Source organism: Zosterops lateralis (assembly GCF_965231275.1).
Source record: "Zosterops lateralis genome assembly, chromosome: 13".
Classification (NCBI taxonomy): domain Eukaryota; kingdom Metazoa; phylum Chordata; class Aves; order Passeriformes; family Zosteropidae; genus Zosterops; species Zosterops lateralis.
In genome coordinates, this window is record NC_139773.1 from 11,381,403 (window position 1) to 11,405,894 (window position 24,492).

Genomic DNA, 24,492 nt, shown 5'->3' on the forward strand with positions numbered 1-24,492 from the left:
TCATTGTGGGAAAACACCAGCTGCAGGTTTTTGGGATTTGCTGAGTGTATGGCAAGCCATGTAACTTAGTGCAGGGAAAGGTAACAGAGGAGAAAGTTTTTATTTTCAGTCTCTTCCCCAGCCTGTGATGCTGTCTCTAATACCTTGACCCTCAAAGGGCAGGCAGGGTATTCAAGATACCTGGGAGGTTTTGGTGGAAGATTTTAGCTTCAATGATGATATTTAAAAAAACAAACAAACAAAAAAAAACCCAACAAAAAACAAAACAAGAAGAGCCTCAGCAACCCCAACCCCATAGTAATTTGAAAGTCAGATTAGGCCATAATTTGTGAATTCCCCACTCCTGCTGAAAACCAAGCTTCCTCTGGAGAGATCAATTTCTTGCCAAGCCCAATACTTCTAATTGTGGTATTCTGATTTATTCACACTTTTTTTCCCAGGAGATCCTGGTTTTTGTAGCAAATGCACAGTCCTTCAAAGAACTGCAACTAGGACACAGCTTCTCTGTAGGAGAAGGAGATCTAAATCTTCCCTGTGTGTATCCCTGAGCACAGCCCTTCTGTCACCAGAGAGGAGGCAGAGCTGTGGCTGCCTCTGCTGCTCTGCCACTGCAAACTCCTAAAAAGGAGCTTTGGTGCTGTATCTGTAACTGTTGCAGGGGGGTTCAGCTGGGTTTGGCCCAGCGTAGTAACTCTTGTATTTCCTTGGTTGTTGTGCAGGGTGATCCTGGACACTGCTGGAAGATTGCAGATTCGGAATCCTACCCAGAAGGAACTTGGTACCTATAGATGCCTGGTTGTCAATGACTCTGGTTTTGATATGGAAACATCACTGCTGCTGCGTGCAGGTAAAACTGGCATTGCACAAGATCAGGCTTTTATATACACACACACACATATATATACACATACACATATATGTGTATATAAATATATGTGTATAAACACCCATGCCCACTGCAATGTGAAATAGTTTCTTTTCTTGGCAACCCATGAAACTCTGCCTTACATAATAGGCAGCAGTAATATGGTCTTGTTGCTCTAAAACCACAAAAGGTGTGAAGTCAGTCTGCCTGTATCTGTCCCACCTGTCTTTTCTGGCTGCTGCTTTGCAGACTGAATTCTGTTCCAAAGATGATGAATTAAATACAAGAATTAAATAAATACAAGCTCTATGTTTAGAAGTTAAATAAATATTTTAAAACTTATTATCCCTTTAATTTCAAAGAGGTGCCTGTCATCTTGTCCTCTGTGTTAAATATGACAAATCTGGAAGCTAGCAGTGTCTCAGCAGTTGTTGGAGGTACAATCGTGGCAAGAATCGGAGGAAATGTTTTGATTGAATGTCCAGTGAAAGGTAAGTAAGAACTGCACTGATGTTGCTTATAATGTTGGAATCAGAAATTTACCTTATATCTTGAAATAAATTACCAGTGAAGGCAGACAATCATTGATCATTCGTCTTTTTCAATTAGGCATGTCACCCGCACCAGCCCTATTTATTTTCTGCCTGTCACTTCAATTTAGATACACATCTGTCTGTTCAGGGTTTCCTTTCAATGGGCTTTCTTTCCAAGGAGTGGTCTAGGGCTCCACTACAGAGCTTAAAGCCCACCAGAGTATGGGGTATCTTGCTGCAATAGCAAGAATAGCCAGATGACTTGCTCATCAAAGAACTTTCCTTATCCCTGTTGGAGATGCACATCTGTCTAGACTATTGTTAAAACTGAAAATGAAATCTCCAGCCGCAGCCTAATAGAACTTTAAACCTGATGGTGAAATAAACTCACATTTTAGATCCATCAGTCTGCAGCTGCAGTGAGGAAACAAAGAAAAGTGCCGAGCTATGAGAGAATACAGATATTTTCTGTAGCTCAACATCTGTGGAGGAGGAATAATGTTAATGAGAGTTAACATGCATTAAGAAGTTCACAGCTTCATTTTATTTTCTAACCCTTTGCTGGAAAGGTAGCTCTTTTCTTTTTAATCTTACCATTGCTATCTGTGAAGTTTAAAGTCTAAGATTTCAGTCACAGCAGCAATATTCTGTCAAACATTTAATAAGCTGAGCTCAGCCTTTTGTGAGGATGATGTGTGAAAGTGCAAATAACCACGAAGGTTGTGAGTGAGTGCAAAGAACGACCTCAGAGCAGCCAGTTTGCTGCTCACATTTATGTGCTGGGAAATGCATATCAGAGGGTGTTGATATTGAACCAGGGTAGTGATAGAAATATATATATGCAAATAGCTCTGCATACAATAGTGGCGCCAGGCTGACATATATTAGGACATGTGGCTCTGCTATTCACCGTTGTACCAAGGCTAATTCTTTGATGAAGTAATATTTTCCAACTATGGTTTGGCAACTCCATGTATAACTGACCTACATCTCAAATTCAGCAGAGAGTTCATGTCACACTGTTAATATTAATATTGTTAGGATGGGTAAGCAGTTAGCAATTTAAATATAAATTAATATTTTCACATGGGACTGTAGATTTCCAAATGCTTTAGAATTGTATATATTGGTGAGCCAAACTTTAGTTATGCTGAGACACCAGTGTTGACTTAGAAAATGATTTATCTAATTGCTTTATTTCCTGTCATTGCCAAGGAAGTAAGTATTACTGTTTGTGAATAAAATAGAGCTTGCATGTCTTAAAATGTCACTAAGTCTAGAAGCAGAAAAACTTTTGCAATGATGTAAGCAGAGTTTTCCTGTTCTCCTTTCCTTAATGGAAAGTAATAAACCTCTGACTTCAGAAGATTGAATTTAATAGCACCTAATGCTGATACGTTTGTCTGATAGGTGGGCCCCAAAAATGTGTCCATTTGCAGTGTAGGAGGATGGGAACTTCGTTGTGAATGCTGATAAAACATGATCTGAATGATCAGACCTGCAAAAGTAATGACAAGAGAGCCCTTCTTGTAGAGTCAGGGAGACCTTGGCTGGATCTACAGCACCTTTTCCTTGGTGCCCTTCCTCCTGACTGCTCTGCAGAGGATGTGTTTGCCCTGTGAGTTTCACTGAGTGAAGCATCACTGGAGAAGTCTTTGCATTCTCCATGCTCTGCCAGGAGCTTATTCAGGATCCTGCTGCACAGACATTACTCATGCAGATTTGCCACTGGTGTCACATCTGGTCTTTGGGACTCCTGCTAGCCCCCAGAACAATTCTCCACAAGAAGAACCATCTAATGAATAAAGTGTCCATGTGGATGAAGAGTATTAGTGCCATGTCAGTAGTAGAATTCTTAACTTACTTTTAAACTCCTTGGCTGCAGTGACCTCTGTGGGGGTTTTTCTGTAGAATGAATAACCTAAAAGACGTTTTTAGAGTTGTTCAATCCATAGTTTCTTCTGCAAGGAAATTGACCTATTGAAGATGTAAAGTTTAATATTTTGTGCAGTGTTGGCCTTTTGGATACAAGTTTTTCTTCTTTTTCATTGTTGCTGATTTGGTTCTTTTATCCTTTTGAAAACCTTTCTCTCTCATACTCCAAAAATCATATTGAGACTGAAAAAAGCCTTTTGAATTGCTGAAGACCAGTATCTGTATCTTAGTATACAGAAGGGCATCAAAGAACAGAATAAGAGAAGTTAGCTGAACTGTACAAACTGATGTCTCTTTTCTCTTTTTTGGTTTATAACAAGACTATTTTTCCACTAATTATAATAAACTCACTTTTATAGCTCCCACACGAGCACACGTTAGAAGATATTCATGCATTCTGGATAGATTCATATTCCATTCTTACAGCCAAGAGCTTTTCAATCAACACACATGGTATAAATATCAATACTGATTGCTCCAAATTGCTCTTGGATAACATTTATTGTATTTGCAGAAAAAAAAAAAAGTCTTGTGATTATTGCTAAAATAAACTAAAACTGTCAGACTCCATTTATTGTAAAAACTTTGAAAGTTCGAAGTTGAAGTAGAATAGAGGGAAAAGTGGAAATACGAATAAAATGTGCGTTGTCTGCCCCTTGCTGGTGGGAGCAGGGAAGTGACTTACACTGAGCTGAGGTTGTTTACACTTCTCTTTGCAGCTCTGAAATATCTTGGCACACGGGCCTTGAAAAGTAGAATCTGCACCTTCATCCAAATTCTGCATTCCTATGAGTACATTCTGGCCCTCTAATAATAACAGACTGATAAAAAATTGTGAGAAAGCCTGTTGTATCTTTTTGCACAGAATTTTCACAAAGGTGGACCAAGTACTTGCTTGTCAGTGTTGGAACTTGAAACAGGTCCAGAAAAATCAAGATTTTGATTTTCCATCTGTTGCTTCATTTACCCACACTATTCCAAATGTAACTGTGATGCTGTTCTTTGTCTTCTATGCTTAACCCCTTTAGAAGACACAAGTGAAGAAATATAGAAGTTTAATGCATAGGATTTTGGCTCTTCATTTTTTAAAGTTTTTTTTTAATGTTCTAATAAAAATCTAATAATAGATTTCAAAATCTAAAGGAGAGTTTACAGATTTATTTTATGAGGAAGTAATGATAGTGTTTATAATTAGTATAATAGAAGAAAAATCTTCTGCTCTTATGTTATTTACAGTTTGCACATCTTCATTAGTTTTTGTTTGGATCAGGCTTAAGCAGGAAGGACTGAAAGATGTTCAAAAGCTTAATTGTGCTTTGCTTTGTGTCTTGTAACAGTCTGGGAACCTGCAAACTGAATCCCTTTGGGTATAACTAAACTGAAGGGTGTGCCTGGGGACTATACCTGATTCTTTGCCATGACTAATGGGGAGTATGGCTGAGGGTCCAGGCAAGACAGACTGTGCAGCCCAGAGCAACCGTCACCCAAACACACCCTGGGGTTTTTTTGGGACATTATACCTACTAGGTCTCTATAGAAACACATTCCTGAGGCCTTCCACTATTTTCTGAGGCAGATAGAGCCTTGAAGAGGTGGGGGGAAATCCATAAATTTGGATTGTTTACAAAACTGATTTTTTTTTCTCTCACAGCTTTGCTAATTTGAAAAGAAATTTCCTTTAAATTTCTGGTTCAGGAAGGGTTAAAATGGATTGTGTTAGAGGAAGGTAAAATTTTAAATACTTCCTACTGCAATTTGCAAGAAGCTGTTGTGAAGTTGCCTAGGCAAAGTTTAACAAATTCTAATTATGTAAAGGATGAGCTTGCCCCAGTGGTTAGCACCTGCTTAAATGACTGAGAGGAAAAAAATGGTTAAATTCACAGTGAAGAGAGAGTAGAGTGCCCCAAAGGCCGTTCTGGGATTTGCGATGCTCAACATTTTTATAAAAGTTCTCGGAAGGAATGTGATCAGTTTGTTGACTAAAACTGTGAAGAATGAAGATTTATAAAGGCTAATGTATCTACAACTCCCTGCAAAGAGTTGCAGCAGGTTGATCACACAAATAGCATTTAAAAGCTTAAAAGACATTCAAAGCTGATGTTTGCAGAATGAATGTACATATAGAAGAAATAACTTTAAAGGCAGACAGATGCATGGGGCTGTCCCTGAAGGACAGACAGACAGACAGACAAAGGTCTGTGCAGTCATGGTTCTCAGTTACATGGAATGCCAGCACACTTGCTGGGTGCTGTCCAAATCAAAACTAATGGCAGAGGAATGGATGAAATAATAGAAAATAAAAATTGCCCATTTTTTAAAGCTGTGGTGAATCCTGTAGGCGACTTGCTGATCTCATCTCAAAAACAATGTAGTGGAGCTAGAAGAGGTAGACAGAAGAGCAGCAGAGCATGATCTAAAGGCTACTTCTGGTCCTGGAAGGTAGGGAAGGTATGTTGAGGAGGGGTTATTCAATAAGTGCCATGATTTTTGTACTCTGCCTACGCATCCCCAGGTGCCCATTGTTCTGCAGAAAGTGCAGAGTTTAGTGGACTTCAGGTCTAAGGACAGCAATTCTTGTATAGTGTTTTGATTTATGATAAAATTATATTTTTGAAGTCCATGTGTTTGTATCTACTTTATGGTGATAAATGTCTGATGATAAAGTGTGGTCCCTGGTCATGCAGCACCATTATTCAGTATAGTGAAAGTTTAATTACACCAGCTGGGCAAACCAGTCTCTGCTAACAGTGCTGGATTGTGGAAGTGCCCTAATGCACACCAGTCTTTGGTGGGGGTCCACTGCAGAATTCACTCTAGCAGTCATTAGCTGCTAAATACAGTTGCCTTATTTTAAATGCCTGATTTTGAAAAATATTAGCCTTAAACTTGTACAGCTGGAAAAAAGATTACGTTCTCTTTGACAGCCAGGGAGCTAAACAGAACCTGACAGAGCCGTAGCAAGAGTGGGGTGGGAAGGGGTTTTGCTTTGGGAACCCGTCTAAGGAGGTGGCCAGATGTTGGTAGGAATACCTAAATCCTGCCAGATGCTGCTACCACCCAGGAAGAGGGGCTGCTGCATGGCTGGTAGGCAGAGGTAAGGCTTTGAAAGATTGCCAGAGGAGGGGCAGTGTCAGAGGGCAGGTGGGGGATCACACCGAGTGCCAGAATGTCTCATGCTGCTGCTGCTCTGCTCAGGGCTGTTATTCCTGGTGAAGCTGGCAAGATTCATGTGGGTAATTTCAGTAGCAGCAGGTTCAGGCTTTTTAGGGTTCACTAGAAGTTGATTGCCCAAGCCTAATTCAGATGAATATAAAGGCAGTTGGAGAATTCTGCTGGAGGAAATACGAAGGTGTACCAGTGGAAGCAACTGCTTTGTAGGTTACGCTCAGTGCACTGGAGGTGTTAGTGAGTGTAGGGTAAATAATAATCAGATTACATTCATTGTGTGTATATAGTTGACCCAGAGTTGTTACCTCTGAAAGATGACATACAAGTTTAGCCTCTGAAATAAGGTAAAGTTCTGGTGAAGTGCAGCAAAATGTGCTTTGTGCCAGCACAGTTCTGCCTTGCTTTTGAATGGGAAACTCAGAATACTTTATGAGATTCTACGTAGCTGGGGGAAAAATTTCTGAAGACGTATCCAGTGTTTTAGAGCAAGTAGTCAGTAGGCCAAGGTTTTTATGGTGTGTAATATTTCACAGGGCTTTCAAGGTTGGAGGAAATTTGTTTTTGAACACTGAATATTTTAAGGGCACCCTATAGTGCAGATTCCTTTTTTTCTCTTTTTTTAAACACGTGTTTTGCAGTCCCATCTGGAGCTAGAATTTTTTTTCCATAACATTTGCTGTCCCCGGGCCACTCATGGTGGAAAATGACTTTTTTCATGGAACATTGAGTATTGTAGAGCTGCTCCAGTGCTAGTGGAAAATAACCTGTGTTTGAGGTCAGAAAAATAGATTAAACTAATTTTAAAGTTTTATAGCCACTTAGGTCTATAGAAGAACTTTTAAGAGGATTTAGATCCGTTGCAAGACTAAGATTTGCATTTTCAAGGTTTTTCTAAGACTAAGAAGGCCTGAGTTCAGGAATGCATCTTTGTTCATGAAGGACAATTACAGCCATCCTGAATGTTAAGTATGTGTTTAATTGTATTCCCTGATAGGGGTGGATTTAGTCTCATGCCTAAGTGATTTCCTGACTTGGAGCTGTAGGATGTAATTGTTTGATTCTGCTGCTCTCTGGATCCAGTGATAGACCTTCCATTTAAATCCCTGAGATCTTTACTGCACTTGGGGATTCTGAGCCTTTGGCAGTTTGGGGGATTTGAATCTTTGGGCTCATCCTCATCTGCATCTTTGTGGAGATGGGGTAGGAAGGAAACAAAGGGGGCTGCAGGCCATCTCTTCCCTCTTCCTCCTTCCCCTTTTCGTACTGTCTGGGATCGAACCAGGAATTATTCAGCTTGTAAGTGTTCTTTGCTACAATTCTGTAATGAGAAAAGGCTCCTGAAGACAGCGTGAAAGTTATTTTTGTTCATTTAAAGTCCCTGTGTAGATCAATCTTTAAGTAAGTGAGAGTCAAGCATCTGCAGTAAAATTCAGCCTTGTGCACAAAGGACAAAATACTCCATGAAGTCTTACAAATATGTCCCAAAGCTTAAGAGTAATTTCAGCTCCTTTAAGGGAAGGAAAAAGAAAGAAAAGGAAGCAATAACTTGGTTTTGGTTTATTTTTGCTTAGTTTTGTTTCTACTTGGATGAGAAAACTGCTTAAAACTCTTAGGTTTTTATTTACATAAGTTCTAAAGGCCAAAACAGAGGTTTTAGGCCTTAACTACTTGCCTAGGGAAAAAATTGAACTTTTTCTTGGTTTTGATGGTATGCTTGAACTCTGTCCTGCAGTTTCTGTGTAGGAAAATTGGTGCTTTTCACAGTGCAACTGGGAGAGCCTTGTCACAAGAGGAATGTGGGAATTGTGTACTTTGCCTGCTCTCTCCCAAGAGCTCCTAGATGAGACTCAGCTCAGTGTGCAGTGCTGCATACCAGCAGGGAGGGGAAATCTTGTCTCAGGAGCAGTAAATATGGAGTCTGATTTCTAAAGAAGAATCACTAAAAATCTGCACAATGGAAGGTTTTGCACCTGAAATGTGCTAATGCTGACTGCATGCTGGGGTTGTGATGGGTTATGGGATGGAGTTTTATGCAAGGTACTCCTAAGCAAAAAAGTAAATGCATGCCTAAAACTAATTTTCGTAGGTGTCATCTAACAGTAAGAGTCTCTCCTGATAGGAATTCCAGAAATGAAAATATAAACAAGAACTCTGTGTCTCATGAGATGTACAGCAGAAAACGATTTTTCACGGGCCATATGAACATACAGATAAAGTGATGCTGTCCAGAAAAGCTTGAAATGCATGTGCTGCTTTGCCCAAGAATGTGAAGGAGCTGGGCTTTTTTCTCAGTGGTTTCTCTACTGTGTCTCTCTTGATGCCCAACTCTGAAAGCTTTATATCACATTTTTGCCCTCCAGTTTTGGGTTCCCCTGAAAGGCAGGGTTGGAGGCCCCTGATTTCTGGCGTAGAGCTGTCTCCTGGCTGCAGAGCATGCAGAGTTCTCTTCTGTTCTCTCTTCATGTTCTACTCCAGTCTGTAATAGGTCCCTGAATTCTTCTCTAAAGTATTTTTTTTCCTTAGTTCAGGACTCAGTCTGAGCATTTGCCTTAATACTGTTAATGGCAACCTAACCAAAAGCCAGTGAAGGGGTCAGGGAAGGAGCTTGATTACCAGTTATTCCTAAGCACATAGTCCAGTATTTCCCAGTCTCACTCTCAGATAGTGAATTGATTTCCATGTAGTACAAAGGCTGAGAAAAGAAATGGAACCATGAAATGCAAAATCTTAAGGGCCCTCAAAATGGTTGTGAAGAGGCCAACTCAGAGGTGCTCGGCACACAGTTCACATAATAATAATTAACTCCTAGATAAAAATCTCACTCCTTGATATTTTGGGGTAAAATGCAGTGCAGGAGTGTTGTGATTATTCCCACTGCTGTTTTGGGCTCACACAGCTCCCCTTGATGGGTGCACCCTGAGGGTGTCCATGTCACATCAGCTGCTGGAGAGCAGCAATGCCCATGTGTAAAGCACTGGTGGTGGTTTTAATGTGATCTATTTAACTGCTTGTTTTCCATGGATTCCCCCTCACACACTCTTTATCTCTCACTGCCAGCACCCCTAGGATGGCTTGGGTGGATTCCTGGTGCATGACAGCTGGACTGGCTGCTGGCCTGTGGTGCAGGGCTCTGTCTGCACTTCTCCTCAGACCTACAATTTATGTTTGTGTGCTCACATTATTCACTTGAGTAATGGTCTGATTTACTTGTGTGTGTGGTATTACTCACTTGTTTTCCCTAAAGAGAAACAAATACAGCTCTTTGGAGAAAGAAAGAGGAATAATTTGCTATAACTTGAGTTTAAGGTGTGTGACAGATACCCAGTTTTGAACTTAAAATGAGTGGCAAAGCTATTCTGCAGATGTCTTCTGCAAACTGAACTCCAGTTCACATTTTAAAAGGCTTTACATGTCTCTGAATGAGGCACACATTCAGAAGAAGAAGAATAGAGACATGGCAATTTTTCTGTGATAGCTCTAGGATATAAACCGTTTGAAAGAAAAATATTTGACTTTAGTTAAATCCTGGGAATGAGCTACATTTCTAAATGCTGTCATGAGAGCAGAGGGAGGACTATCATGAGGTGATATTGGGCTGATGTTTGATAGAGGCTCAGGTTAAAAGTTTAAATTTGAACCATTCCAAACGTTTTTGTGTTTTGTGGAATTTGACTTTAAACCTTTTTACTTCAGTCCCATCTCAGCTGTGCTGCTTCTGGCTTCTTTTTGGCTCTGATTGGCCTGCTGGGTTTTGGTGCCAGTGAGGGTAGTCTGGCTGCAAACCTCTAGGCCTTAGAGTAAAACAGCTCAGATCCTCACACCACCTCCTCAGCCCATCTGCAGAGTAAGTGTATATGCCTGAATGGCTGTGGAAAGTACATGGTATAGGAAAAATGTCTGAGAATTATATGCTTTAGCCAGAAATCTGGGTAAAATGGAAAAAAGACCCTTAAACCAAGACCTCATCCTAATTCCAGATGGATTTTTCAAAGTGGCATAAAGGTTCTTCTAGAAACCTGAAAAACAACCTGGTTTTTGGACCGCTGTGTACTCTGCAGATCATGTTTTACACAGCTTTATTCAGTAAAACACAATTCTGCATGAATTTAAAAGCATGGAACAGCTGCTAAATTGTCTAGAATAAAACCTGTGATTATGCAGAGTGTTTCTCTTCACTGCCTTTCTAGACAAAATGGCGGGGGGAGCTTTTTCCTTCAGTGAAACTGCAGGTTCCAAAAAATATGTCTGGTTCCTATTACAGCAAAGGAAAAACTTGAGGTGTGCATTGGAAGTGCTAAGCCAGTGATTGAAATGCTAAAGTTGTTCCTAAAGGCCATTCCACATCATGAAGACATCATCTGTAAAGTAATACTGTACAATGATCTGTGAGGAGAGGAGGCTGAATTAGCATTCAGTATGGCTGGAGCTTCCAAATGTCCCACATTCGGGTCGGCTCCTGTAGCAGAACCTGCTTGAGGAGCCTTCAGTGAGCACTGACCAATTTATTTGGTGAATAAAAGGCTTCAGGTGAAAGACTTTTTTCATCTGTGACTTGTCGCATCCCTGCACCTTTGTGCACATCTGTGGCTGCTCAATGTGCCACATATGCCAATTTACCCAGTGACTTCCCCCAGGATTTTGGAACTCGGAAAGAGCATTTCTGCTGCAGCAGCTCAATCAGAGGTGTCTGATTTGCCAACTTACAAAATTTCTTTTTAAAGGCAAGTGTTTGAGGAAAATAAAACAGCTGAAGTCTTCCCACTGGTAGTGTGCCAGTGGAAAAATAATTTCATTAAAAATAAATGTTCAAAGTAATTTTTTGATTAAAATTGAAAATGACAAGTTGTCTGCAAGAGCTGAGGCTCTCAGAGTTCAAGCACTATAGCAGGAATGATGATAGACCTTTGGCTTCTGTACCACAGTAACTGAGATTGCTTAACAAGAGAACCCCTCTTTTCATTAATAGCTCTTTCTGTTTCCTTCACCCTCTGTCATTACAAGCTGTACAGATAACATCTGCAACTTGGAGAAGCTGTCACAAGTGTTTTGGCATAAATTGGCCATATGTATTTTCTAATCTATTTTTTTTCTTTAAGAGAAATATTGTTGCCCCATTTTTTTTTCCTAATTTTTGATAAAATTTTTAATCTTCCTTCCTCCCTTCTGTCCTTCCTTCCTTCCTTGTGGGAGGCAGGTTGAATGAAAAGGTGCTGTGCAGATCTTTCCATCAGCTTTTCCTGGCTGGGTTTAGTGGTGTCACATCTTTCAGTGAGATACCTGAGCACGCTGCTTTTGTAGGACTGGCAGCAGTTTGTAAAGCTGTGTTTGAGCTGGGCTTGCAGTACTTAACCTTTGATCTTTATTCTTAGTGGGATGCTGAATTATTAATAGGGCTCATAACGGAGAGGTTTTCTTGTGAGTATGAAAACTGCTTGTTGTACTATAATGTTGTTACTTGCATTTTCACACTCTGTGAAATGACAAAGGAACAAAGGATTCTTGCATGCAGTTAGCAGTATAAACCCTATGGATTATCTCTCACAACAAATGTTTTAATTATTTTCATTTTAAAGGCGTTCCCAAACCAAATGTAACATGGTTGAAGAAGAAAGATGTTTTACAAGTCAATCCTTTCTTGGTTTTGAATGGCTCTTTATTTCTGAGGAATGTTTCCTATGGAGATGCAGGAACATACACTTGCAGAGCAACTAATGCCCTTGGAAAAGCTGAGGCTGCATCTGTTCTCCACATAACTGGTAAGTGCTAAATGAGAATTCCTTACTGATAACAAAATTCAGCCAATTTATAATCAAAGTTTAACCATAAAACAGTTGGGGGCATATTTAGCACTTTATTAGAAACTTGAAAATTTTGATTGCATCTGACTCCCTTGGATCTGTTCTCTGTTTTGTGTTTCCTTTAATGTGGATCTGGATACAGGTGGTTTGACTTGTGGCTTCGAGGTTGTTCCATTTTCTTGCTTCCAGGTGATAAATAATCAGCCCTTAAACCACCTCAACTAAATCCATTGTTACAGTGGGTTCCGTGCTTCTAACTAGAGACACAGGACAGGCTTGAATATTCAGAAAATCTTCAGGAAAACACAGGAAAATAAAAGCAAAGGCTGTTTTTGGGGTTCGGTGTTCATTTTTAAAAATTATAGATGCCAATAAAATGTAGGGGAGTAGAAAAGAAAAAATTCTGATTGAGCTCTGAACCCTCAGAGTAGAAAATGTAAAGAAAAAACTCTGTTGTAACTAGATTAATGATGTAATTCTTTATAATGCAATCATGCCTTGCAAATCACTGCAGTCAGTAGATCATTTGGCTCTAGAGATGAGCTGTCTCACCCCTTTGCAGCTCCCCATGACCAGTCCTGCCACAAAGATCCCTTTTTCAGGCACACACCTCGGGCAGGTTGTGGATATTTGGGTTTGTTGACTGAGGAGGACATTCTAAATACATAACAGGAGCCTCTGTGTGAGGATGAGTGTAGACTGAAGCTGCCTTCCTGCTTTCAGTTTTCCTGGAGCACATCAAAACTTTGGATGTTCCAGAGAGGAATATTATTCTAATGACGTGACTGGAAGATCGCTCACAAGAGTCTAAATTTTGTTCCTGTTCCTGCTCATGTGACATTAGTTTAAATAAAGCTGGAGTGGATAGGAGAAGGCCAAATTCTCCAAGTTTTTGGCTGTGCAGGACTGCAGTGAAATGGGAGGACTTCTGCTGTCAGGATTTGCAGATTGCAGTGGCTCAGTGTAGACTGAAATATCCCATCACATTTCTGGCCTGGCTAGAGGACTTGCTGCCTGGTCAGGGCCAGTCCAGCAGTAGCACAAAGTCTGTGCAGCCTTTCCAATAAAACTCCCTAAAGGCTAACAAGGCAAGCAGTCTTTTGCCTGTGGAGCTGGCCTCACTGTGATTTTGTGGAGATTTTTTTGTCCTGGTGTTTACAGACGGGCAGGAGGCTTTGTACAGAAATTGCACACTGAGGAAAAATGTTGAGCCAATGTAAAATGACCCAGAGAAGTCAGAATATAGCAAAAGATTTAAACCCTTCTGGAAGGAGAGCCATAGATGTTATGTACATTCATTAAAACAGAAATGTTGACTAAGTGGTAAGAACTGTGTGTTACTGACAGATTGCCCACATTTTTGGCAGTTGTTCTGCCAGCATGTGATAAAAAGGAGGAGTTGCTATAGTGATGGGCATTTGACTCTGCAATCATTATGCTATCTCTATGCATAATTAGAGTTTAAAAGATGTTCTTCTTTTTTTCTATTATAACACTTTGTCATAATTCCATTTAATGGAACAGAGCAATTGGCCAGATTCCACTGGAAGAATTATTTCTCTTACAATTTCTGCATGCAATGAAATAATAAATAACATTGTCATGAAAACCAGGAAATACATCCTGTAAATCTTGTTTTTATACTGTTACAGGCTTGTTTTTCTAACAAATTCAATAAATTTATTAATTTATTAATTCAGGAACTTGCATAAACATATATAATTTCTGTTTCCCTGCAGTTTATTTCTTAGACAGATAATTTAACTGCATAAATGAAGTTATTCCTAAAGAATTCCAAACTGCTGTTATCTTTCTGGTTCATAACTAGCATGCTGAGTATTTTGATACGAAATCTTTTTTGGAATCATGATTTAATTCTTGCTGAGAAGAGATCTTATGCACTGTGTTACAGAACAAAGACTTACAGAGAATAACACTCAGTTATTGAAGGGAAGCAGAAGAAAGCGTGTCCTGATGGCATCTGGGATTGGTACAAATGTCACTGTGGTACCTGGCGATCCACTAAGAATAGGTGTGTTGTCTTTTCTGCTTTTTCATTAATATTATTTATTTACTGTATTAAAATAGAGGAGGTGAGTGCAATTCCCAAGAGTTCAGGTTTGGTGACCTCCTGGATTTCTTAACTGTAGCTCAGCTCTCAATTACCACTGAGGAGGCCTTAGATTAAGATAATCAATCACATTTTTCTATCCAGCTTTTCACAAAATAGCTTTTCTTAAGACATTGTGAGGTGAATCACCCTGCCACTAAAGCCATGTGATTGCTCTTTGAGCTTCATTTGAAAAATGGAAGGGATTCAGCTGGGCTCTGTGTTTGTGCTTTTTCCCATCTAAATGAGTGCCTTAGTTTCCATCCCTGCCTGTGCCCTGTGGAATGAAAATGCAGCAATTTCATTTCATGCATTTATGACTCCCTTCCCAAACAGATAGAAGGTCTTTAACTACAGACCTATTTGCATATTGTAGGGTCTGGTATTAAATCTTCATTCCATTGAAATCATTGTTCCCCCCTTCCACTTTATTCCTCTGGAAGATTAAGTTTATAACAACTTACTGAAAGGGAAATTATGAAGTGTGGTAAGTACACATCAACTTACAGAGCTCATACCCCTCAAGGGGCAGTCAGGATTTGGGTCATGGCTTGGACTTCAGTGGATTTATGCATATTCTTGTTTTTATTTAGAATGGTAATGTCCTTTATGTAGAATCACACCCTTGTACATAATTGTTCACAAATGTGTTGAGAAAAACCTGCTAAAATGCTGTTAATTTTTAGGTTGCCCGGTGCTGCCCAGTCACAGAAACACAGTCCAGTGGCTCTTTGGGGATAGTCCACTTGAGGAAGTTACGACCTTGGAATACCGAACCCTGGTTGGGGGTCGTATCCTAGAGGTGAACACCAACTCTGGTCAATTTGTTGGACAATTCCAATGTCGGACTTCAGCGAGTGCAAAACTAATGTCAGTTTGGGTAAATGTCAAGAAGGAAGGTTTGTTGAAAATTATATGACAAATTCTTGAATTTTAAAATATCTTCTTTCGCTCTGTAAAGACTTTCCTAATAACTAACCTTCTTTTCTGTGTTGAAAGTAATTCAGAAATATGCGCTTAGCTTCACATATGGGAGTGGTCTTATTTAAGTCAATAGACAGTGCCAATACTCAGAGATGGATATGGTAATTAATGTGTATCTAAATATCATATTGCTTTCCTGTGTATCTGAGAAGCTGAGAGAATGTGTCTTTCTGTTTAAATAGTTTTAGATCAGACAGGTTTTATCAACTTCCACTTCAATAAACAACTCCATGGTAGCCCACCAAACTGAAACAAAACTGACTTTGAGGTCCTCTTTGGAAATACCTTCATTAAAATAAAAATAATTTTAAAGTAATTGTCATATTCCAGCATCATCACAATTAATATGGTAGTGATCTTACTGCAGACACCCTTAATCACATCACTGTACTAGAGCACGCTGCACACTCATAGATTTCCATGTGAAAGTCTCAAGAAATGTCTTGTAAGGTTCCCCAGAATAATGCACTTGCACAAACCCACATTTCTAACAGTAGGTTATAAAATGTGCAACTGAATTTCAAAATCGAGGAATTTTAAAAGAACCTTGCATTTGCACTAGCAGGACAATCAGCTGTATCTGCAAACATTTTGTCAAGTTTTAAACATTTTAAGTGTTTAGGAAATAATAATGTTCTCTTTTTGAAAACCCAATTATAATTAGGAACTCAGATTTAAAAGCAAGCATCTGTTGACACTGTAAGCTTTTCTGCATGTTTTAACTCTCCACCTATCAGTTTGATTTATGACTTATCTGCAAGGGACTCGAGCAGTAGTATCAGATCCCTTGTGCTCTGTATGAGGATGTTCTCAGTGACTGTTCATGGGTGAAGAGGGTTCTGGACAGCCTGATGTTATGAGGGAAGTTACATTTGGAAAGGAATCTTACTGAAATTCATCTATGATCAAAACATTTACTTTTAAAAATCAAGTGTAAATCAGAAAACACCCTAATAGAATTTTTCAAAAACTAGGTCCAGCCCTAGATCCTAATGTAGGTCTCATTACAGTTAGAATTTCTGCCAGTTATTGAACTGTCCACCTGCAGTCTTCAGCTGGACTGCCTTTTGGTTGCCCAGTCAGGTTGGGCAGTATTTTGGGGTGATTTCCATTTCCTAGCTCTGAGCTTTGATTGCCACTTAAGTAAATGTTTCATCACTACCATACCCATGCATTTGCGAGGCTGTAAAACCTCCCCTGGTGGTTTTTGCACAGTAGGCATTTTAAGGGCACTTCTGAGTAGTGTCATCCTAGTTAAACAAACAATACAGTCTCTCCATCATAGCTGCAGTCAGTAAATTTAACTATTTCTACTTTGAAAAAGGCCCTTTTGTATTATTTTAAGAAATCCAGAAGTAATAAGGAAACATTGAAAAACAATAAGTTAAAGAATTCATTATGTGCTGCAAGAGTGGGTCTGTGGACACAGCTGGTAGCTATCAATTATTCTTGGTTATTATAGAAAAACCTGACTCCTTCTGTGATCACATAAAAATCTGTCAACATTGCATAGTACTTCATCTTTTACCAAGTGTCAAAAAAAATTGTGGAGGAAGGGGTAAGTGTGGAATTTTGACTAAATATAAAGGTAGTAATTGTTAGAGGTGATCGGTTTTTAATATAAAACGCTCTTTAAAACAAATTCCTTTTTCATCTTGCCAGCTGCCTCAGTGGCAAATTATTTTTACATTAAATACTTCTCTGTAGTTTAGGACAGGATTTTCTTAAATCCTGAAATTATGTGAGGTGTCTGGAGTAAGATGAGTTTTCTTCAGGACTAACTTGCTGTAGAACAGCAGGAAACCTAGAGAGCCTGATTTACAATTTCCTCTTTTTAATGCTCATTGTATAAAAATGTTATGAAAGTTTTAAAGGAAGCTCATCAGTTCCTACTGTGAGCCAGGTTCTGCCCTTCATGTGCTGATCTCATTTGCTTTCTAGAGGGCTTTGTGCTTGTAGGTAAGGGCTAAACTTGAGGGGAAGCTGAGCAGAACTAAATTCTACTTTGGCTCATGGTCCCTTTTCACAGTGCTGAAATATTTGCTTTTCTACAGAGGATGTGGTGTCTGTCCAGCCTACAGAGTGTGCTGCCAAATCAATCAAAATGTGACAGAGTTCCAATGTACAGTGCCTCTCTCACACTGCTTCCAATTGTATTTCTTAGATTACACCTGGGAATACGCTGAGTGGAGTCCTTGCTCTGCCACCTGTGGGCATTCAGGAACCCGCTCCAGGAGCCTACAGTGCATCAACACTGAGAAACAGAAAGTAAATGAGTCACAATGCAGAGAGCTGCAAAAGCCAGGGATTGTTTACCAGCCCTGCAACAGAGAGGACTGCCCTCCCAGGTAAACCCCCTTCTGCTCTATTTCCGTGTGCTCCGTGTGTATTCAAATGCACCCGCCACCTCCTGAAACTGTTTCTGTGTTTATGCTCTGAGTGTGAAATGTGGGGTTTATTTCAGCATGAACCTTAAAGCATGAGAGGTGTGGAAATGGATCACAAGCAAGGAGGGAAACACTTGATTCAGCTGAGTAAATGAGACCTGAGCATGGTCTCCATGCTGCTGCAGCAGGTCTGGCTGCTACCACACCCACACCTCAAAAGCTAAGCTGGACATCTCTATGAGACACTGGGATGTGTAGTTTTGTGGAATCTGTGCCACCCCAGAGGGAAAACTTGCTGTGTTTAGAGTGGCCAGTGCAACTCTGTGTTCACCTGCTCTCCTTTGTGGCAGCAGAGCTCTGAGTAAGATGTTTTCTGTGGAATGCCTCATTTCTCTCTAATGCTCCTCACCACAGAGCTCCTCAAATGTCTTTCCCTGTCAGTTTTCTCACTGGATCAACTGGAGATTATGGGGCTGAAAATATTTATATCACAGACAAGTGTATCACAACATCTGATTCCAATGGCCAAAACCATACCTCTAGACTATTTGAGTTGCACTGAGCATTCCAGCTCAACAGGATGTTTCTCCAGATTTTCCACAGAAAACCCCACAAGATCCTTAAAGTAAGTGTTTTTGTTGCTTTAAAGAACTGGCCATCACTATCAGCAAAAATCTCTGAGGGGTACACACACTTTGGAGTTGTCCCTCGCTGGAAAATGTTGGCAGGGAAGTTTAAAGACCTTAGCTGACATTGTGAGAGTGCAGCTTGCCAGTATGTTCTCAATTCTGTTCTAAATGCAGAAAACCTAGCAACATATATGTATCAGGAGAAATTGTTTATATTTCATCATTAGCAGCCAAAACCCAGATTATCTTGAATTGTGATACTGAACTCCAGTCAGCCCAGAGAAAGCTAACATTTTGCCAGTAGAAAAATACTGAAATCAAACTAATAGTTTCAAGCACAGCTTCAGTTGCAGATTTCCCTCTTAAGCTCCAGCATTTGGAGCAGATGAGAGGAGGGTGCAAGAGGTCCTGGGGCTCCTCTGAACAAGGTCATGCCTTTCAGGGGATTGCAGGGCATGACTAAATAATCTGATTATCACTGGCCCTGGAGTATTCACAACATAAACAAATCGGTTATTTCATATGGCTAAAGAGAATGGGAACTGAATTGTCTTTTTATATGCTTAGATTTGTTCTGCTTTTAATTTGGCTTTATGTAATCACCAGTGGAAGGCAATTGTATGTATACTAACATAATTAACTCTGCCTTGAACCATATGTGTATGCTAACATATAAATTGGGTTTTTTAAAATAAAATATTCCACGCTTTCTATACAGGAAGAGCATCCCAGATGCCTGGAAAATAGCCCTGGGTCTGTTTCTTGGTGCCTCTAACCTCTGTCCTTTCCTGTGATTACTGACCTGGGAGGGAAGTGCAAAATGTCCAAACTTCCCTTCCCATTTTCCTACTTACTGATTTCTGCACAATCTTCTCATCTCATGGCAGCTCTTTAGAAAGCATCCATAGAATTATGAAAGCTTTATATGTATAGTCAGTGGCACGGGATCTTAATTATTCAAAGTGTTTTCCATGTGTTTAATCACTTCTCTCTGTCACAGTGGAGTGGTACAGTTAAGCAAATATAAGGCCTTGAGTATCTACTTAACTTGTGCTTTCTGTGCATGCACTGCACCAAATGTTTGCAAAAGTACTTCAGCTTTAAAAGGGAGAAAAAGACAAGGGTGCAGACTGTAAAAGATTACCTTGTGGTACACAAAGTTCAGTTCATTTTTCTAGCCTAGATTTATTCAAAGAGCAAGTCAACTTGATTGTATTACCACCTGCTGCCTCCCCAGTATTTTTCCTAGCTGCCAAGACAGACTAAATATTTGCAACTTCTAATCAATAAATAACATGTTCTGTTTGAGCCATTATCTGGTGAGATCTCTATGTCATAAATTTGGATGAGTTAGGACAGCTGTCATTTTAGTACTAACTAAATTGGTACCATCCATTTTACAAGTAATATAAAAGTACACTCTCCTTCCTCCTGGAATGTCACATCCAGCAGGGTCTATAGGGCTCACCTAGTAACATTCTGGTAATGAGCATTGTAGCCTCTGTTAGCAAATATGCTGTCACCTGTTAACCACCTTTAGAAGGCCTCGCTCAAGTGAAGTAGGAGCAGATTCTAACTATTCTCACATCTAAAATTTGTGAGGACAGGTTCTTTTGCATTTTCTTTGCAAACTACCAGCAGGGCTGCAATGATTGCCATAAATGTGTGTCTCTGTGCATCCTGCAGGTGGGTGGCTGGGCCGTGGTCTGAGTGCTCTGCAGCCTGTGGCAGTGGATTTCGGCACCGACAGCTGTGGTGTCAGCAGGCCAAGGGCAATGGCAGTGTGCTGTCCCTGCTGCCAGGAGCCTGCACACACAGGGACCGGCCCCTGGCAAGGACACCCTGCATGGGGCACTCCTGTCCCCTGGGGCCAGCACAGCCAAAAACACAGGTAGGTGACAGCCTTTGTCTGGGATCTCCTTGTATTGTAAAAGCGGGACAGTGCCATTGTGCCACTGGCTGAGCTTCTGTCCTCTTGTGGCTGAACATCTCTCCTCTTGCACGAGGGAGGAGCTTTGTGGCTGTAATTACCTTTCAGATCAATTAGAAATCTTGTTTCTTCATTTTATGCTCTCTGTGCAACGTTTTTTTGTTGAAGACATGACCTGAAACCAGAGTATAAACTTCAGTGTATTTTAGAAGCTAAGCCATTGTGATGTATTCCATCTTCCAAGCTAGTTTATTGCTTTTATTGCAGTCACATTAGTACACAAGTTGCATAGCTGTACTTGTGAAGTATCCAAAAAAAGATACGTGAATGTGCTTCAACAACATGTTGAAGAAAATGCTCAATTCACAGAATGCACAGAAGTCTGGTTTCCTATATTTTCTGTTTCTTCCTTCATGAGGCCAACTTGTGTTCATCTTGATATGATTTGTATTTACTGTTCAATATGCAAAGTAATTAATTGGAACTGCTGTAGCTGCATTCCCAATACAGGTTTTATCAAGGCAAGTTTGTAATGGGTAGTACCACAGAAAGAATTCTGTAGCAGTAGGGGTGTGGCATAGTGAGGGAAGACAAAGGATTTTCTTTTAGGAACAGGCAGGAAAGTCAGTGTCTTGGCAAAATTGCACAAAGAGAACAAAAAATATGTAGGCCTTATCCAAACTGACATGTGACAGGGCTGAAGAAGGCAAGATTCAAAAAAATAGGGCTGGGCTGTGTAGCTGGGTAACTCCCTAGGAAGATGATTCTGTCGTTACTAACTTGCCTATTTGTTTTTCTCTTCCCTCACCCTTTTCTCTCCATTTTCAGTGTTCTGGTGGCTGTGCAGGCCGCCCTGCAGGTTCCCAGCACCGTCAGTTTATGTGTCAGCTTCAGAACGGATCTTCAGTGCCAAACTCTTCTTGTGATGAAAGAAAAAGGTAAACAGTGTGAAGAAGTTGCCAGTTAGATTCTTTAGATAATCAAATTGAAGGTACAGGATTGTCACTGCAAGTAGGCAAATTCTTTTGTGTCAAACAAAGGAAATGAGGTAGAGACAGTCATTCCTTTGTGGACACTGGATGAATTCAGGAGCCCAGGAGAGGTTATGCCTGAAGAACACACAGCATCCACTATGCAGTGATTCAGGGCCAGTTAAGTTTTCTTAAAGATCAAATACCTTTTCTATTCCAGGGTTAAGAAACTGGTTTAAAGAAACTCATGAGTGAGAAGGCGTGATGAGTGAGCGCAAAATTAAATAAAGGGAATTCAACTTAAATTAAAGAAAACAATGGAACAGGTTACTCAGAAAATTGTAGTGTCTCCATCTTTGGAGATATTCAAAACACAGAGACAATTTTGAGGATCCTGGTCTGCTCGGCTGTGCTATGAGCAGGGAGTGTGGGGGCTGATCAGTTCTTCTGCTGTGTAATTAAGGGTTTAGCACAAAAGCAAACATTTAACTGCCTTTATTTCCCTGCACAGCCCTCCTGCCAGAAGGAACTGTTCTTCAGAGGTGTGTGACGTGTACTGGAGGACAGGCCCCTGGAGGCCCTGCAGTGTGGGCTGTGGGAGTGGGTTCCAGTCCAGAAGAGTGTCCTGCGTGCACAGGCAGAGCAACAAACCCGTGGCTGAGCAGTTGTGTGGAGGGAGGAAGAGACCAGTGACCTGGCAACACTGCAATGTCACATCCTGTGGCAGTATGTAGATGTTTATTTAAATACGAGCATAGTAATAGTTTGTAGCAGTTATATTAGAAAGTGACTCACAGTTGTACACTATTGATTCTACAAGCATTTGATTGTACATCAAAGGTAAAACTATCCTCTCCAAGGAGCACTTCGTAATCCTGCGGTTTCTTTTCTCTAAGTAGGCCAGTTTGATATTAAAGCCTCAAAAGCACTTTTAGAAACAGGATATTTAGGAAGTTTTTTTGCAAACTTCCCTACATGACTGTGCCAGTTGTGACTCAAAAGTCTCTGAGCGAGCTGTTAATGTCTCCAGGATGGGATAGTGCTCTGAAACAGACAATGAGGAAATGAATGCAGTGAGATCACACCTCTCCCTTGTGACCTTGTTTAGCTTTGAATCTACTGCTGCCAGAAATGCACATTAAAATAATTACGAAGCTAGCAGGAAAACCCATCAGTTGTTTACAATTACAATGGCAAGTTCTGCTATTTCTCTTTTGCTCATTATAAAGCCTTGTAACGTTTAAATATATTTTTCAGAAGGCGAATGCAAGGATACAACTCCCTACTGTACATTTGTAAAGCAACTAAAGTTATGCTTGATAGACACCTACAAAGAAAGATGTTGTCAATCATGTCAAGAAATGTAAGTCCTCTATGGCACGTTCATGATGCTGCAGAGAAGAGATGAGAAGACAGGTTCATTAAACTAACCTGCTTGAAATGTATTCTTGTAAATGAGACATTAGTTGTAACATGGGGCTAATGAAAACACGGTATTGTGGATTGATGGGCTGAATGAGGTATAGTTTCTGTAAGCTTTCATTTTTCATTCTTTGCCTTGGAACTTCTAATGTTTTAAACGTGTCTGGATTAGCAAGATAATATCATGGCATATCATCTGTAAACTTTTGCAGGCCATCATTTATAATTTTATCAGTGGAAAAAAATTACATAAAAGCAGCAAATAGTGGTTATTGTCCTTAACTTATGAGGAAGAGTCACAAAAATACTTTGAAAAAATTTGGTAATGCAGCAACTCTTGACTCCCAGGATTTTGTTGGGGTTTTTTCGTCATATTTAACACCATTTTTAAATTTATAGAAGCTGTGGCTTGTAGCTGTAAAATTTTGGCAGCAGCTTCATTTTCATAAACAGCTTGAGCTTAAGGGTTGATCTCACAGGATATGCTTTACAGATACTAGCTCTCAGATGGATACACAGAAGTACATTGAATTTTTCCTGCTTGTATTTCTGTGCATGCAGTAAGAAACTATAGATCCTCGTACAATTTTCAAAGCTGCAATAGATCTCTTTTGAATAAATGAGGTGTCATTTTTTTATTGTTTCTATTCTAATTCCAGTCTCTGAAGTACAATCAAAGTTCTGGCATGATTATACTTTTGTACTGATATTAAATGAGACAGAAGCTTCCTTGTCAGAGCTGTGAACAAACACTTGTGAGCACTGTTCTCTTGCAACATCGAGTCACAAATGAGGAACCAGTAACTGGCCAAAATAGCTGTCAGATTTCTTCTCTTGAAAAATCATTCTATTTTTCTCCATTAATGGGGAAAAATGTCCAAGGAAGAATTATTAATCAATAGAAGGTAGACAAATGCAAGAAATCTATTTTGAGCATTTTTCCATCAAGATGATTTTTCCATCATGACCATTAACCATCTGAGTCATTTGCAAGTTGATAAATTCTTACCATGGTATTCCTGGGTAATTTATCTTCCATGTTGCAGATTGTCTGACTAGGGCAGAGAGGACCCCACAGGAGGCAGAAAATAAATGTTTTTTTTCTTTTGTAGTTTCCAAACTACTGCTCTTATTGGAGGCCTGAATGCTTACCTTGACTTGGCTCTTGTGTTCCATCTCTGACCTGGGTGATGGGTGGAGGGCTGGGAGTGCTGTGGGGGCAGTTCAGACACAGCATCCTGCACAGGGGGTTTGCATCACTGACAATTAGGGTAGCACTACTGTATAGAAAATGTTTAGGGTGGACTATCGTGTCCAAGGCTGACTGCAAGGAGAGGATATTCCTGATCATTACCTTTTTAATCAGCAATGGGTCTTGATTGTTTAAGCAGTTTTTTAAATTAAACATTTGTAAGATACTTTTGTAGATATTTATTGTCTGATTTAAAAGTGCAATATTTTTTTTTGTACAGTGTTTAATAAAGATTTTGGACATATATTTTTTCTTATTACCAAAATTTCTTATCCATGTTTTCCCTTTATATTTAAAGTTTTCAAATGTTAACACACAGCATTTTTTGTTGCATTAACTTTGGTTAAGTATGCATGCTATACCAAAAGCAGTGCTGTAAATGTTTGTGATTGCAATTGGCATGACATTCCTCTGTAGATTACTTTATTGCTTCTCCAGTAACTGAAGATTTTAGCTTCTTGAACGTAGTTTTGATATTTCTGAAATAAAGTATAGTTTGATTATTCAA

The 24,492-nt window shown here is 39.8% G+C and overlaps 1 protein-coding gene across 1 annotated transcript in view; it reads left to right on the plus strand.

Moving 5' to 3' along the window:
• ADAMTSL3 (ADAMTS like 3) overlaps positions 1 to 24,492 on the plus strand; it is a 168,641-nt gene extending 144,149 nt beyond the window's left edge. Inside the window, exons 22-31 of the mRNA XM_083870816.1 lie at positions 720 to 847; positions 1,228 to 1,356; positions 12,075 to 12,257; positions 14,212 to 14,331; positions 15,096 to 15,308; positions 17,558 to 17,741; positions 20,096 to 20,300; positions 21,168 to 21,277; positions 21,822 to 22,036; positions 22,568 to 24,492. Coding sequence (XP_083726942.1) covers positions 720 to 847; positions 1,228 to 1,356; positions 12,075 to 12,257; positions 14,212 to 14,331; positions 15,096 to 15,308; positions 17,558 to 17,741; positions 20,096 to 20,300; positions 21,168 to 21,277; positions 21,822 to 22,036; positions 22,568 to 22,677 — 1,597 coding nt within the window. The 3' untranslated portion in view covers positions 22,678 to 24,492. The remainder of the gene's footprint in view (positions 1 to 719; positions 848 to 1,227; positions 1,357 to 12,074; positions 12,258 to 14,211; positions 14,332 to 15,095; positions 15,309 to 17,557; positions 17,742 to 20,095; positions 20,301 to 21,167; positions 21,278 to 21,821; positions 22,037 to 22,567) is intronic.